Raw genomic sequence first — 16,243 nt, 5'->3', positions numbered from 1 at the left:
TACATAAAGGATAATAAAGAGTTTATTGGTTAATGCATCATAAAGGAAAGTATTAAGAAAGATATGCGTTATATAAGGTTAAAAAATGAATAAAGCTTAAAAATAAAGCAAAATATGATAACCATTATAAATAAAGAGAAAATAAACACGATTAATATAACATGGACCATTTTAAAATAATTATCACAATTATATGTAAGTTTTTCTTATTTTATTTTAGTTTAAATGTAAAAAAACAAGAGAAAATACAAATAGATCGAACAACTATAAAATATGAGTACAATTTGTTAATACAATTAAAAAACTCTACAAAGTTTAAGAGAAGAAATATAAGAAATCCAATAATAAATGTAACAGTTTGAATTATCAATTTTCCTAAATTTTCTTTGTCAAATTTTCTTTTATCTTCAGTTATTTATTTTCTTACAATTTACATTATTACAATCATTACAATCAGTTTTCTTCACCTTCATCTTTATCTCTAATTTATCCATTGCTTCATTTACGCTTCATGTCATTTTTATATGCAAAAAAACACACAAAACAAATTATAGGAAACAGATATACGAATTCCTAACTAAAATACACCTTAGAAGACAATTTAGTAACTTTAATATTATCGCAAAATTAATTCATCTTTTAAATTTTGATCCGTTTACAAAATTAATATTTCAAAACTAAAATTTATTCTTCCTTAAATGATTTTTTATTTTTTTCTCAAAGTGATTAAAAGTTATTCTCTGTATTTTTAATTATTTATTGTAAATATTTTTTTCTCTTATTTCACTTTACAATGCTCAGTTTTAAAACTTTTTCCTCTTTAAAAAAAAAAAACAACTTCTCACCGGTCCAGTCCTTGAGAAGTCAAATTTTGAAAGAATTTTAAACATCAAAGATCAAATTATCTGTTAAGAAATGAAATTCCCTCCATTTCGAAAAATAATATTATATTGAATCTATACGAGATTTTCTTCATTTGAATAGATTTGGAAAAAAATGATTAAGAGAATTTGAAGATAAAAGTTTTTATTATTTATTTGAGTTTATTGTTTATTTGAGTTGATTTAGAGGTAAGTAAGAATAGATTTGGAAGTAAAGTTTCTGAAAATTAGTGTAGATTTGATTGGCATGACACATTAATAAAAAAAATTTATTCCAAATCCACTTTCACCTACTTCAAATTCACTCAAATAAAAAAAAAAAAATGATCTTCAAATTCTTTCACATCTCCTTCTCAATCACTGTCTCTCAAATTCATTCAAGTTAACAAAGTCTGAAAGATTTTAAAGAAAGAGACATTGTTTATAATTTTATAATGTATTTAAAATAAATTTATTATTTTTATAATAACTTCGTAGAAAAAGACGAATAAAGAATAAAAAATAAGTTTACAATTTTAATTATTATAATTGATGATAAATATCTTTAGTTATAATGTTTTATTTTTTCATAAAATTAATAATAGTAAATTTAATTTAAAAATGTAAAATTATTGTTTTATTTTATTCATTTTTTTGGAGCAACTAAACTTTATATTCAATTATTTTAAATTATCTTTCTATAATTTTAATTTTTAGTTTTTTTAATATTTTTTATCCCATCTAAAAAAGTAAATTTAAAATATAATATTTCAATAGATCTATTTAGAGAAATAATATTTTAATAAATCTTTTTAAAAAGTTATTCTTTAAAAACGGAACATTTAAAGAAAATCATAACAACAATGACAACCATATTTTAACATTTAACGGAAACTATTAAACCCTTTTCCTGCAAGTGTAAAATTGTTAAAGAGTAACTCTTTTTAGAGTAAAATATTATCGAACGTTACCTTGAGTTGTTTTTTACAGTCCAAACATAATAATAACATTTAACTATTTTAAATACATTTATCTAAAAACACAGTAAAATATTTCAGAAAAAGTTCTTCAATTTTATCACTACTAATTAAATTAAATTACACTGATCGTGTTTACTGTGCCTCAAATGAAGATTTTATTTTAAACTTGTAGATATGGGTGGGATCGATTAATATATATATAAAGTTTATTTTTCAGGAAACAATAAAACTACTTGTGGCGTGAACCGCGTCCGCGTGGTCACCGACCAGCGGGTTTGTGCGCGTGAAAGAATCCGGTCCGGTTCAAGATGATAGAAAACCTTTTTATAAATCGAATTATTATATATTATATATATCGTCCAAAACATAGCTGTTTTTCTTCGTATTGGATCTTTCTGGAAGGAAGGAGCACGCAGCAAGCCCTACCCCAACCCAAACCCTACCCCAACCCAAACCCTAAATCCCAATCTTCATTTCGATTATCTTCCTCTACTACTTCCTTCAGGTATTGCCACTTCTCTTTCAATTTCAGCTCTCTCTGCTCTATCCATGTTTCGTTTTTTCTCTTCATTTTCCTTTTGTTTTTATGATTCCTTAGTCGCGATTCTTGTTTCTTATTTGTTTTAGTTATCAACTGTTAATTTACTTTGATCAGACGCTGATTTATCCGTACTCGATTCGGGGTAGACTGCTGCTGCGGGGTTTCTTCTTTCACGTATAAGGTAAGAAAGGAAGGAGAGAATATCCTGGGAAATTTGTTTGTCTTTGAAATCATGATTATTTGATCGTGAATGAGGATATTGACAAAAAGATTTTTTTTTTTCCGTGGTTTATCATTTACGCAACGTCCACTGGCTTGCTATGACACTATTGATCACGATATGTTGTCTTTTTTTCTTCAATTGTGTTGTTTTTAAAATTTTTGTCAATATTACGCCAAGTGTTTAGAAAAATGATTATTTATTTATCTTTAAACTAAAACCCCAAGTAGATAGAAATGTTTGTCTAGCCAGAAGGATCCATGTGTTACAGTTCTCTTTATCGGTGAACATGGTTGTTAGAATTGGGATTGCAATTGTAGAAGCGTGATTTAACAATTTTAATCCCTCTGAACAGATCTTATTGCTCGTGAAGTTTTAGTCAGAATGTAATTGTTCTAAAATTGAGATTCAAGCTTTATTGTTTGATCCAATGATTTCACAATCAGACCCAGTTTTAAATTTAGGGCCCAGTCTTGACCTACTTTTAAAGTTAGTGATGGTTGAATCTTTTCTTTGTTGACTGCCATCCCTTTTTACGAAGAGCAAGACAGCTGCTTCTCAAGAACCTTATCTGCTGTTCTATTATTCTCTGTCTTAGCAAGTTTTCACACGCCATTGCTGTTTGAAGTTCTATTTTTTGTCTTAGCCACCGTTTTTTCATTGTTCTTTAATTTTTCTTGAATTTGTTTTTCTATTCGCTGTTGTTATCAGGTTTTAGTGTTTTGGCTTTTACTGTTTTTTGTTTGAACGCAGCCTCTCTTTTCTAACTCACGCCCACCTGTTATTCTCTTTCCTTGTTCACAGTACTGAACTAATTGAAGATGAATTATGGGTTATCTCTTATGAATACTTTTGGATGACATTTTTGGAATATGGTTTGTATGTACCAGTTTGCATTTATATGGATTTTTATATGACTTTTTTGTAAAATCATACTAGATCTATGATTGTTTTAGCCTTTTTTTCCGGATTTTAACTCCATTGTCGAAGAAGAACAAATACATAGCCTAAATGATTGTTGGAAAATCTAAAGTAAACAAGAAATTATGGGTTTGTGCCAACTGACCTCACCCTAGTCCGAATTCAGTTCCAATCCCTAAAATCCCACCCTGGCTATGAGCTTTAAATTAAAAACCTGAAAAAGTCACTTGAATATTTTTTAATCATATTAGTAATTTGCACATCCCACAAACACCCAACTATTTGACCACTGACCTCTGGTGTGCTATTTTGGCTAGCTTTCAGCTGCAAGTACTTACCCTCATCATTTTGCCTTGATTCTTTGACTTCTACTTCTCAACCTTGTTCTTGTTTCTGTCTAACTCAACTACACGTCCGCCATCTGCTGCAAGGTTTTGGGAGACTAAAATCATCTGCTACCGATATCACAAGTGTGGATTCTCTTTTGTTAAGGAGAAATGTAGGAATCAGATCAATTTAACTTTGTTGGTTCTGTCAGTTAAGAATTCTGTAAAATATTGAGGGGAATTATACTTGTTTAATGAGACTCGGTTATTGTTTGTGCTTCATTTCTCCCAGGTTTGACAAAATAATTCATAGAAAGTTAGGCTTTGCCATGTTTGTACTAGATTTAGTTTGATTTATATCATACACTCATGCATTTTTTTGGACTCTGTCTCCTCTCATTTTTTGAATTCTTGAATTTCACCCATCATCACTGTCTTTACTGTAACTTAGTGAGCAATGCCTGTATATTAGTGCTGCTTGTAGTTATGGTAATAGAAATTTTCGGAGTATGTATCATTTTTTGTTGGAATAAGCCTTGAAATTTAAACTGAGATTATAACCGGTTAGCTAGATGGATGAAGGATCACATCTTTCATGCTCTTATTAATTCTCTGAAAGAGGGCATGGTCTTAACATAACGAGTATTTTGTATGTGATATTTCTTGTTATCAGTGTCCTTTGATAACAATTTCTGTTTTTTTTTGCTAAGAACAAGTCTCTAAGAATTTTCATGGATAACGTATAAGAAATGCAAAGTATCGTTTTAGTTGTTTTTCTAATCCTTTGGAAGTATTCAATATAATTATTTGATTTGATTGTCGAACTAACTTTGATTTTTCTCTTCTGTGAGATGCACTTCCGGTCATCATTTGATCCAAATGCAGTTTTTGTGTTGGTTTTGGAGTATAAATGGACACCAAACGATTCATCCAGATGGTTGAGGAGAAGAAAAAGAAGATCATGGAGAGAAAGGAAGCCCCTTTGAAATGGGAGCAGAAGCTGGAAGCTGCTGCTGAAGCCAAAGAGAGAAAACTTAAGGTTACAAAGCATAGAAAAAGGTCAGTTTCTGATAGTGACAGTTATTATGACAGTGATGATGAGAGTAATAGGACAAGTAAAAGATCTCATAGGAAGCACAGGAAGCATTCTCACTATGACTCTGGTGACCATGAGAAAAGGAAAGAAAAAAGTTCGAAAAGGAAAACAAAGAAATTGTCTTCAGAGTCTAGTGATTTTAGTAATGATGACTCCGAGAGTAGCTTTGAGGAGGAGAGGAGAAGAAAGAAGAAGCAGAGCAAGAGGCTGAGAGATCGAGGTTCAAGATCAGATTCAAGTGACTCTGACGAAGGTGAAAGTACGGTTCGGAAAAGAAATCATGGAAAGCATAGCAAACGCCATCGACGATCAGAGTGTAGTGAATCTGACTTGTCAAGTAATAAAAGTGATGATGCTCTACGAAAGAAAGGCCACAGCAGGCACCATAAACATCATAAGCGATCACATAACGTGGATCTGAGGTCGTCTGATTCCGATTATAACAGTAATGTTCAAAGAAGCAGATCAAAGTCATTAGAAGAAAATTCCGAAGATCAAAACAAAAGATCAATGCATAAGAAGCCTAGTCGCCATCATCGTCATCACCACCACCATCACCACAAACACAGGTACCACTTGGATGATGAGAGAAATCACAGGCGGCAGCACTCCCCGAAATCTAATGACAAGTATGATGAGCAATTTGACAAAACTGAAACCGAGAAAAAGGATGGTGATCATCATGAAAGTAGAGCTATGGATGAGAATAATGATGACCAAATTGTTTGATTATTTGGAATCTATCCTGTGGTCTGTCGTTGTTCATTACTGGAATTGACATTCAAATTAAAGTTAGACATTTCATTGCCATGTCGAATGTAATATTTGACAGTTATTGATTGTTGAAACTTTGCACTTGGTTATTGTTGGCTGATAACGTTAATTTGACCTATTTTCAGCTATTAACAGCTATATTTGATGGTTTTCAAAAGAAAACTCTCAAGGGTTTTTGTGTTTTTTCTATAGTTGGTTATAATACTGCACAATATAGGCGTTGTATGTTGTTTAGTTGAGCTTTTGTGGGTCGAGACAGAACTGTCAACAGTAGTATCTAAGGGCGTCGTCAATGACCTTAGGAATAACTCATTGGGAGGTGCCATTGGTGATTTTGTTGGAAGGCTTCATTAGTTTTTTCGCGTAATGAAGTTTCACTTCATATATCTTGAACATTCAACTAGGCTTGGATTTTAGGATTAGTTCAAACCTGTTTTTTTTCACCAAATCGTTACAATTTAACTATTAGTTCAACCCTGTTTTTTTTCACCAAATCGTTACAATTTAACTCTTCTTACTCGAATTGCTAGTTAGAATTTCAATCTGTTTACATTGCTGCATCTTTTATCATCTCAGAAAGAGTCATGAAGTCGCTGAACGGGCAGGTAATGTTGATAGAGAAGACATCTGAAATAGTGTCTCTATTTGATGATATGACGAGTTCATTTTAGTTATAGAAGAAATAGTTAAAATTGTTTAGTTTGAATACAATATTAGTCATCTAATTTCCTTTCCTAATCCTGAACACTACTGATATTTGATCTGCATGTTAAAAGAACGAAACTCGCAGACGTTCTATTCATTAGTTTAACAGTTGGTCCAATATTTACGTTTAGTTATTTAAGCATGTTACCTAATTATATTAGTTTGTATGTAACAACCAAAACACAAAAAAAAACAGTCGCATTGTAAAAATGGTCTATTCTGTCGCTAATCCAGATCTGAGTTTATGAAGAAGTTACACAACAAAAGACTTCATGTAGCTATGCTAGGCTAACTTAACTAGAGACTCAGTGCCAACTTTAATGCCCATATATCAACTTGCGACGTGATAATACAGGCATTAATACATCAATGTAATAGTGCAACAATCAAACCTTTGGAAATTTTACTCAACTTTCCTAGACCCGGTATATCTGTCAAATATTTGGACCCCCAAAATAGTGTAGACTAATCCAAAATTGTTCTTTATTATACATTCCATGCTGAGATGCTTGATACACAGCAAAGGCAGTGAACAAATATCGAGTATAATTCAAATTCAAAAATGATACAACACTAACCAAACTCCACTTTTATCAGAAGTTCTTCAATATCTTATCTGCAGATACTCCATTAGCAACAAGAATTGACGTCACCTCCTGTAACAATAATGTATTCAAGTGTTATGGATTTGGAACCAAGACAAAGAAAACGAGCAACGAAATATTTGACACTCCCCGTTACTCTGAAATCCCGTGTGGATTGACCAGCAAGTTAATGAACCTGCATTATTTAATGGGCCCAAGATAATTGGGTTTAGGATTCATGGAAATGACGTCTAAAAATGATTTCTTAAGTCTTTATTTCTCTTACCAAACATCTTTATATATATATATATATATATATATATATATATATATATATATATAATATTTTTCACTTATTTTCACTGACTTCATATCTTTCTTTCCTATTTCTATTAACCTTATTTCTTGCCTGTCCTCCCTCCTTACTAGAGACACACCTTACTGTAAAAACATGGGCTACCCTTCTTAGCAACATTGATAACATACAGTGTTGTCAATGACCGATGGCAAAATACAACAGAAGACCAAAATTGCGTCATATAAACATGACATTGTGGCCTGTGGTGTTCCAATGGAAGGCCCTCCTTCACAAATTGCCAATGATGACTGGCAAAAAACCTACCAACCCTACAACTATAGTTGACATTTAAAAACACTGATAAGAGATCTAAGAGTTATTTGTATTGTAGACAACAATGTTAACAATGTTGCATATCCCTTTCCCACAAGACTATGGAGCAGCCTCTCCCTCCCTCCCTCTCTCTCTCTCTCTCTCTCTCTCTCTCTCTCTCTCACTCACCATAGCCCATTCAATATATAGAAGTCATTGCTTTGCATAGCAACCAAATCCTATTTGAGTGAGTCCAGTTTAAAGGCACATACAATTGTGGTGAAATGCTAATGTACTCAAATGCCATCTTATTAAATAATGCCAGTTTGTCGAAATGAACCTTATTTTTTATTAGTTGCACAACCCTTTCACTAAGTTTTAGAAGATAAAAAATCAGAGGCCAGGGTAAGGAGAAGAAAGGAAGTAGAATGTAATCAACACGGTGCATGACTAGTGGAGACTACCTTGTCTTTTCAGTATATCTTGGAGAATGAAAACATTAGGATCTTTCTCTTATTCTCCATATAGGTTTTCATTGTTATCCAAGGAGAATGAAAACAAGTAGAATGTAACTCATTTGCTTTTAGTTACCTGACTGTTTTAAATTTATTTTCTGTAATTATTTAAACTTTAGTCATTTGGTTCTACTAAGGAGGAAACATTTAATAACCTAAATGCTAATTTTCATCCGAATCGAGTGCTATTTCGGGGATGTTGGTTTCCTCAAAGCAACCATTATTGTGTCTTTCTCTCTTTCTCTACATGTCAATATAATCTTTCTTAGCCTGATAAAATTTATTGGAAATCACAATTTTTTGTTAGTCTCACTTCTTATTTAAAAAATTGTTAGAACTCCTGCTCTTCCTATAAGATAAATAGGAAAGATAGTGGTAATTGACAAGAAGGTTGCACCAATGGAAAGTTAAAAGACACAACAAACACGTCTCATAACTATACCGACTGACAAGCTGGGGTCTAAGAACACACCTCGGTCATCTGTTTGTGCCCACAAAGTACGGCACCAGTTGCCAGTGGGTTAGATATCTGCTTTGCCTTTGAAAATGCAGCCTGTGAATACAACCGTGTGCAAAGAATCATTGTCTGTGAAGGAAGAAATGTGAAACTTCATCCTACGAGCTCAAGCACTTTACCTGAACATAGCCAGTTTCCCCAGTCCAACTATCATCAGGTTTAGACAATACAGGAACAATCTTCACACCAGAAGATTCCCAGTCTTTAAATCTATCCTATAAGATAAAACAACATTGCTATTACTTGAGATCTAAAAGAGGAGAAAATATTTCTCAAATGACTTATTTCATTTCCACTCTTCATCTTACATTTATAGAACTAGAGAGAGTGCTCTCTAGTTGTAATACACTTAACACAACTCACACACCACTCATACACACTCACACACAGCTCATACACACTCACACACAGCTCATACACACTCACCCATAAACCAATAATTCTAACACTCCTCCTCAAGCTGGAGCATACAAATTGTATGTGCCAAGCTTGGAACAAATAAACTCAATCCGAGGTCCCCTTAATGACTTAGTCAACATATCTGCAAGTTGGTCATTTGATCCAACAAACTCAGTACATATTTCTTTTGACAATAACTTTTCCCGAACAAAATGACAATCAATTTCTATATGTTTGGTTCTCTCGTGAAACACTGGATTTGATGCAATGTGAAGAGCAGCTTGGTTATCACAATACATCTTCATACCCTGGATGTCACAGAAGTTAAGTTCTTGAAGGAACTGCTTCACCCATATAAGTTCACATGTTAATGAAGCCATTGCCCTATATTCAGCTTCAGCTGTTGATCGAGCCACTACATTTTGTTTCTTACTTTTCCATGAGATAATGTTTCCTCCAAGGAAAACACAATATCCCGTAGTAGATCGTCTATCAATAGGAGAACCTGCCCAATCAGCATCACAATATCCTGATACTTGAAGGCTTCCTTTTTCTTCATATAACAGCCCTTGCCCAGGAGCCTTTTTTACATACCTTAGAATGCGAATGATAGCATTCCAATGGTCAACACATGGAGCTTGCATGAACTGACTAACCACTCCAACTGCAAAAGATAGATCCGGCCTTGTAATAGTAAGATAGATTAGTTTTCCAACTAGCCTCCTATATCTCTCTGGGTCGGAGAATAACTCACCTTCTTCTGTTGTTAATTTTTGATTTGGATCCATAGGGCTATCAACCGGTCTACAATCAATCATGCCTGTTTCTTGCAAAATATCCAGAGCATACTTCCTTTGGGAGATTACAACTCCATCTTTTGACTGAGCTACTTCAATGCCTAGGAAGTATTTGAGGCTCCCAAGATCCTTGGTTTGGAAATGTCTACACAAATACTCCTTCAATTGAGATATTCCAGTAGTATCATTTCCTGTAATAACTATATCATCAACATATACTATCAAGTAAACACATTTTCCTGGAGACGAATGATAATAAAAGACTGAATGATCTGCTTCACTGCGTTTTAGCCCAAATTTTTGAACAATGGAGCTAAACTTTCCAAACCAAGCACGTGGTGATTGCTTGAGCCCATATAGAGATCGGTTCAATTTACAAACCATACCAGACTCCCCCTGAGCAACAAACCCAGGAGGTTGCTCCATATAAACTTCTTCCTCAAGATCACCATGGAGAAAGGCATTTTTGATATCCAGTTGATGAAGTGGCCAATGACGAATGGCTGCCATTGCAAAGAACAATCGAATGGTAGTCATTTTTGCCACGGGAGAGAAGGTATCACAATAATCAAGACCATAAACCTGAGTGTACCCTTTTGCAACCAGTCGAGCTTTGAGTCTATCAATGTCACCATTAGGACCGACTTTAATTGCATATACCCATCGACAACCAACAGCCTTTTTGCCTGAGGGAAGTGGCACAAGCTCCCAAGTTTGACTGTGGTCAAGAGCCTGCATTTCTTCAATCATGGCTTGTCGCCATCCAGGATGATCAAGTGCTTCTTTCACAGTTTTAGGAATAACCACAGCAGATACTGAGGATAAAAGTGAATAAAAGGAGGGAGATACTCTGTGATAACTAAGAAAATTATAAATGGGATGAGGGTTTCGAGTGGAACGATTACCTTTTCTGAGAGCAATGGGCCAACCAGAATCATCTTCATCAGGAGACGTGACAGGAGATGGTGACGGAGAAGAATCTGAAGAAGAAGATCCACCATTTTCTGGAAGAGGAGTATCCATCGGGGTACTGTGTCGAAGGATATCAGTATGTGGAGAGGAAGGTTCGGGAGGACCTTGGGTATGACTTGGATTGATTGAGGTATTTGAGATATTAGACTCAACCACTGGAAGAGGAAGTACCTGTTGGAGGATATGAACATCTTGAACAGATGGAGAGAAGAAAGGTGTCTGTTCAAAGAAGGTAACATTAGCAGACATGTAGTATTTTTTGGTTTCAGGAGAGTAACATCGATACCCTTTTTGAAGGCGAGAGTAGCCCAAAAATACACATTTGATTGCACGAGCAGAGAGTTTGTCGAGCCCCGGAGACATGTCGTGAACAAAACAAACACAACCAAAGACTCGAGGAGAGGTGTGAAAGAGAGGGTTATTGGGAAAGAGAATGGAGAAAGGAACTTTATTATTGAGAGAGGAGGAGGGCATTCTATTAATAAGAAAACATGCAGTTAAGATGGCATCCCCCCAGTGATGAACAGGAATATGAGCACCAAGCAAAAGGGTACGAGCCGTTTCAACCAAGTGTCTATTTTTTCTTTCTGCTATACCATTTTGCTGGGGTGTATGAGGACAAGTGGACTGATGCAAAATACCATGGGAGCTAAGAAGTGAAGAAAAAGTTGATGAGAAATACTCTTTAGCATTATCACTTCTTAAGACTTTAATAACTTGGCCAAATTGGTTTTTGATTTCATTCAAAAAGGATGTGAAAATGGGTAACAATTCAGAGCGATCTTTCATCAGATAAACCCAAGTACATCTAGAATACTCATCAATAAAGGTAACAAAATACCGAAAACCAAAAGAAGAGACGCGACTAGGTCCCCAAACATCAGAATGAATAATAGAAAAACTAGAAGTACACATTGATTGAGATCTTTTAGGAAAGACAGATCTAACATGTTTTCCTAGTTGACAAGACTCACATTCTAAAGTCTGAAGACCACTAAGTTCAGGACACATCTTTTTTAATTTTGACAAGTTAGGATGGCCAAACCGATCATGTAACACTTTAGGAGGAAGAGCGGCAACACAAGATACCCGTGGACGAAATCCAAAATGGTATAAACCTCCAGCTTCATATCCTTCTCCAATCTGTCTCCCCGAGCCACGCTCCTGTATAACAAAAGATTTTGAATCAAACGTTATTGAACAATTTAATATTTTGGTTAACTGACTTAGGGAAATTAAATTGAATGGACAGCTAGGAACAAAAAGAACGGATTTCAGAGTTAGAGAGGGAGACAGGGAAACTTGACCGACTCCCTTTGAACAAATTTTAGAGCCATTTGCAAGGGTAATGAAATGGGGTTTTTCTTGGAGGGAAAGATTTGAGAACAATGAGGTATTACCAGAAATGTGATCAGAAGCACCCGAATCAATTACCCATGAATTTGGACCTGCCATGGATTGAGAAATGCAAGCTGTGGACGTACTTGAGGACTGAGATGATTGTGCCAAGCTGTTAGACTTTAAGCGTAGATACTCTTGATACTCTTCCTCGGTAAACTTGGAGTTGGAAGTGGAAGTTTCAACCTGAGAGATATTAGCGCTTTTTGAAGGAAAACCATGCAAGGAGTAGCAGTTTTCTCGGGTGTGACCCATCCTGTTACAGTAAGAGCATTGACGTCCTCGACCTCCACGTCCTCCACGACCTCCTCCTCTAGTTCCACGTCCTCCTCTTCCTCGCGTGGCAACCATGACAGATGGTTCTATTGTTTCATGAGCTTCCTGAGAGTGAGACACAGGAACACGAAGAAGACGTGTGGTCAAAGCTTCCAAGGAAGGGACTTCATGACTTGTCAGAAGTTGATCTCTGATGTGATTCAAATCTGGATGCAAAGTACGGAGGATCATCACCATATAATACTGGTCAAGTTTCTTTTTGATATCTTCTGAAGATTCCAAGAACATTCTCAATTCTTCCACAGCTGCTTGGGCTTCAGTCATGAAGGAGACCATATCATGATCTATCATTTTGAGACAGGCGAGCTTGTTTGCGGTATCATAGAGACGTTGAATATCATTAGCATAAATGCTTTGAGCTTTCTTCCAAAAGGTGTGACATGTCTTGAAGGCTCTAAGAGATATCAAAAGTCGGGGTTCCACAGATTGCCACAATAGGGCACATAATTGAAAATCAGCTTGTTTCCATTGTTCAGCCATGTCAGATGGTACTTGACTCCCATCTTGCTCAAGGTGGTCATAACGTCCTTGACCAAGTAACCACATTTCTACAGCAGCAGACCAAGACATATAATTCTTTCCATTTAGCTTTTCGGAAGTGATTGAGGGACTTCCAGAGAAAGAAAGAGCACTTCCAGATGCCATTCTTCGATAAAAACAGGAGAGGGAATCAGAAAAACCGTGAAGGACCAGAAAACCCTATAGGGTTTCTTAAGGTTTTCTTAAAGGGAAGCTTCTGGACCCACCAAAGTAAGATTTTGAGGGTCAGAATGGACAGAGGAGATGAGGGCGACAGCTATGGAGGTGGCGCGGAGACTTTCCGGTGAGCAGAGGGCGGCGCGTGGGCAGCACGCGCCTGTTCGCAGCGCGCAAAGAGGCGGCGCGTGACGGCGCGTTACGGAGAATCAGGCGAACCCACCGGTGGGGTTGGCTGTCGCGTGAAGAGGCGAACCAGATCCAGTGGTCGTCGGACGGAGCGGTGACGGCGGACGGCGGGGACGGCGGCGGACGGCGGGGACGGCGGCGGACGGCGGCGGACGGCGGCAGACGGAGGTGGACGACGGCAGACGGTAGTTGACAAATACCAGGATGGCTGACAACCAAGTTGAAGAACTTGAAACTGCAGTTGACAGCTGCAGATAGTGGCGAGACAGCCACAGACAACTACGAACGGCACCGGACAGGTACGACCAGCAGTGACAGTGCTGGTGGACAACACACGGAAACCAGAGCAGGATGAACCCGCTCTGATACCAACTTGAGATCTAAAAGAGGAGAAAATATTTCTCAAATGACTTATTTCATTTCCACTCTTCATCTTACATTTATAGAACTAGAGAGAGTGCTCTCTAGTTGTAATACACTTAACACAACTCACACACCACTCATACACACTCACACACAGCTCATACACACTCACCCATAAACCAATAATTCTAACACTATTAAAGCAGCTCTGATTAAAAGTAGTTCAACCTTTCCTTTCATCAAGATAAAAAAAACAATTAAAATAACCTGATAAGCCATTCTCTGTAGGTTTCTGGCCCCATAATATAGTCTTACATCAGACCTATTCCCCACATCAAACCCCGATTCAATTAGAGACCGAATTGGACTGCACACAACAAAGTAAACGGTCAGACCAATACAAGCAAAATCAAGGATTAAGGTTATGTTAAACTTTCCTATAAGCATTTCGAGAGAAAAAAAATCCAGTATAAATTGAGCTTCTTTCACAAGAAAAAAAAAATATAGTAAAAGTCTTGTTAAACAAACTTCTCCATAAAGACTAAGAGAAAAAAAATGAAATTAGAGAAATCTTCTAAAAAGTAGTTTATGTATTAACTAATTTTAACATCAGGAAAAACTAATTTTATTTCATTTTTCTTGTTTTTTTCTTCTAAAGTCCTTGTGAAGAAATATGTCTAAACAATCCTAATTCATGTAACCATTTTAGAAGTTTTTTCATTTTGCTCCTCCAAAAATTGAGGTGCATAAGTTTTACTTTGAGGAAGCTTAATTCAGTTTAATTCTTATTTTCTTCTCCTGCAATTGTTCATAGACAAATTTATCCGAACAGAATCCATTACTGTAACATAAAGGTTTTTAAAAGTTGGAAACAACAATTGCAACTGTAACATCAAAGTTTTTGAGGTCTATGCGCTGCAATTTGGATCTACTTAATCGCATTTACTGAAGAATTTTGCATGATGTCAAGGATCTTGAAGAAACTACAACAATTAAAACTTCATTTTCCATGCAGCATGAGTTTATAACCACATAAATTCAATGTTCTAAGAAGGAATGAAAGAAATGGAAATTTTTTAAATTGATAACAAAAATCGAGGGTAAAACGGTAATTTGCACACTGACCTAATTCCAGATCCAGTAGCGAAGACGATAACGGTTCCATATTTCTCGGGCGGCTCGATCAGATCGATGTTGAATCCGTTTCCCATGACTTGGCTTAGTTCAACCACATCGCCTCTCTTCAACGCGCACAGGGCTTCCGCGGTGGACCCCGCCACGCTCTTCACGAGGAACTCGAACACGCCATGCTTCGCGGCCAGCTTCGGCGGCGATGCAATGGCGAGGAACGAGGGCTTGGACGAATCGGGCACGCGGAGCTGGAGGTACTGCCCGGCGATTGTGTGGGATGCGGCGAGGTCAGGCGCGTCGGACACGTCGATGGCGACGTGGAAGAGCGACTCGGCAGCGGGCTCGACCTCGGAGAGTGGGGCTGGGGTCCAGACGGTAGTGTCCCGACGAACAGCGGCGGAAACGGTGGCGAGGCGGCGGCGGCTGGAGCGAAGGTTTAGATGGAGGCGGCGTAGGACGGACATGGAGGGGCTAACGTACGCATGGGGGTGGAGGGTAAGCGAGGGTGACGGTGAGATAAAGAGTGACATGGTGTTTTTTGATGATAGTTTTGTTGTGGGGAGGTCACGTGGAGGTTTCGGTCAGAATAGAAAGAGGCGGCGGAACAGGCGGGTAATGATAAATTGCACCACTGGTGAATTAAGGATAATGAGAGTTCCACGTGTCATGGTTTTATTCGCTGTCTTGTCCCATGGAGTTGGAACGAAGATGATGAGTCTGGTTGGTTACCACACTAATTGTTGCATAATAAAAATATTTTAATATTTTAAAAATATGATTAAACAGATTTTGGTTTGAGTTTAACAAGTATAAACTTTCATGTTATTATCAAATCAATACAAAATTATTCTCAGTATAATTTTAAAATAAGTATTGTAAAAATTAATAAATTTGTCACAAATTATTTAGAATTAACAAATAATATGATTTTCATATTATTAAGTTTTTGGTATTTTCTATTTTAATTATGATTTATAATTGAGAAATAATATAAAACTTGCATATTATCAACTTTTTAATTTTACTATTTTAAGTTGGAGTTATACTTGGTTTTACTTTCATAATTAAAAAATTAATTAAATCTCAATTTTAAGTTGCTAGTGTATCATAATATTACTTTTTTAAGTAATTACAAATGTGCAGATCTACGAGTTTTTATATTTTTATTCTTCTTAAAGTAATCATATCAATGGGCATTCCAAGTCTAATTTTATAAAAGTAAATACAATTACAGTTAGTTTTCTTTTTCATATTTAATTAGCTTAACTATTTATTACGAAAAAATAGTTTCATTTTAACTTTTAAAATCCGTG

General features: G+C 36.1%; 2 protein-coding genes across 7 annotated transcripts; one reads left to right on the top strand and one right to left on the bottom strand.

Moving 5' to 3' along the window:
- Positions 1-2,178: 2,178 nt before the first annotated feature.
- Positions 2,179-5,792, top strand: LOC108322081 (uncharacterized). 5 transcript variants are annotated; one of them, XM_017554047.2, is made up of 3 exons: positions 2,179-2,345; positions 2,496-2,562; positions 4,700-5,792. In XM_017554047.2, the coding sequence occupies exon 3, from the start codon at positions 4,759-4,761 to the stop codon at positions 5,671-5,673; it is 915 nt and encodes a 304-aa protein (XP_017409536.2). In that variant the 5' UTR covers positions 2,179-2,345; positions 2,496-2,562; positions 4,700-4,758; the 3' UTR covers positions 5,674-5,792. The 5 variants fall into 5 exon arrangements, with proteins under 5 accessions (XP_017409536.2, XP_017409538.2, XP_017409539.2 ...); XM_017554049.2 differs by having other exon boundaries at positions 2,195-2,345; positions 4,734-5,792; XM_017554050.2 differs by having other exon boundaries at positions 2,199-2,345; positions 2,468-2,562; positions 4,734-5,792.
- Positions 5,793-6,624: 832 nt separating this feature from the next.
- On the bottom strand, positions 6,625-15,540 carry LOC108322077 (fruit protein pKIWI502). Of its 2 annotated transcripts, none has more exons than XM_017554042.2 (5): positions 14,925-15,539; positions 14,067-14,166; positions 8,769-8,864; positions 8,605-8,685; positions 6,625-7,079 (listed from the first exon to the last, which is right to left on the bottom strand). In XM_017554042.2, the coding sequence occupies exons 1-5, from the start codon at positions 15,458-15,460 to the stop codon at positions 7,017-7,019; spliced, it is 876 nt and encodes a 291-aa protein (XP_017409531.2). In that variant the 5' UTR covers positions 15,461-15,539; the 3' UTR covers positions 6,625-7,016. The 2 variants fall into 2 exon arrangements, with proteins under 2 accessions (XP_017409531.2, XP_017409533.2); XM_017554044.2 differs by having other exon boundaries at positions 7,066-7,203; positions 14,925-15,540.
- Positions 15,541-16,243: the final 703 nt, after the last annotated feature.

The sequence above is a fragment of the Vigna angularis genome, chromosome 3 (assembly GCF_016808095.1).
Source record: "Vigna angularis cultivar LongXiaoDou No.4 chromosome 3, ASM1680809v1, whole genome shotgun sequence".
NCBI lineage: Eukaryota > Viridiplantae > Streptophyta > Magnoliopsida > Fabales > Fabaceae > Vigna > Vigna angularis.
This window is presented reverse-complemented; position numbering and strand designations above follow the sequence as displayed.

Excerpts from the sequence above, each read along its gene's own strand:
- LOC108322077 (XM_017554042.2), bottom strand. The coding sequence starts at position 15,460 with ATGTCACTCTTTATCTCACCGTCACCCTCGCTTACCCTCCACCCCCAT. Across the intron at positions 14,167-14,924 it reads GCTACTGGATCTGGAATTAG|TCCAATTCGGTCTCTAATTG; the intron begins GTCAGTGTGCAA and ends TGTTGTGTGCAG. Across the intron at positions 8,865-14,066 it reads TACAGAGAATGGCTTATCAG|GATAGATTTAAAGACTGGGA; the intron begins GTTATTTTAATT and ends TTTATCTTATAG.
- LOC108322081 (XM_017554047.2), top strand. The coding sequence starts at position 4,759 with ATGGACACCAAACGATTCATCCAGATGGTTGAGGAGAAGAAAAAGAAG.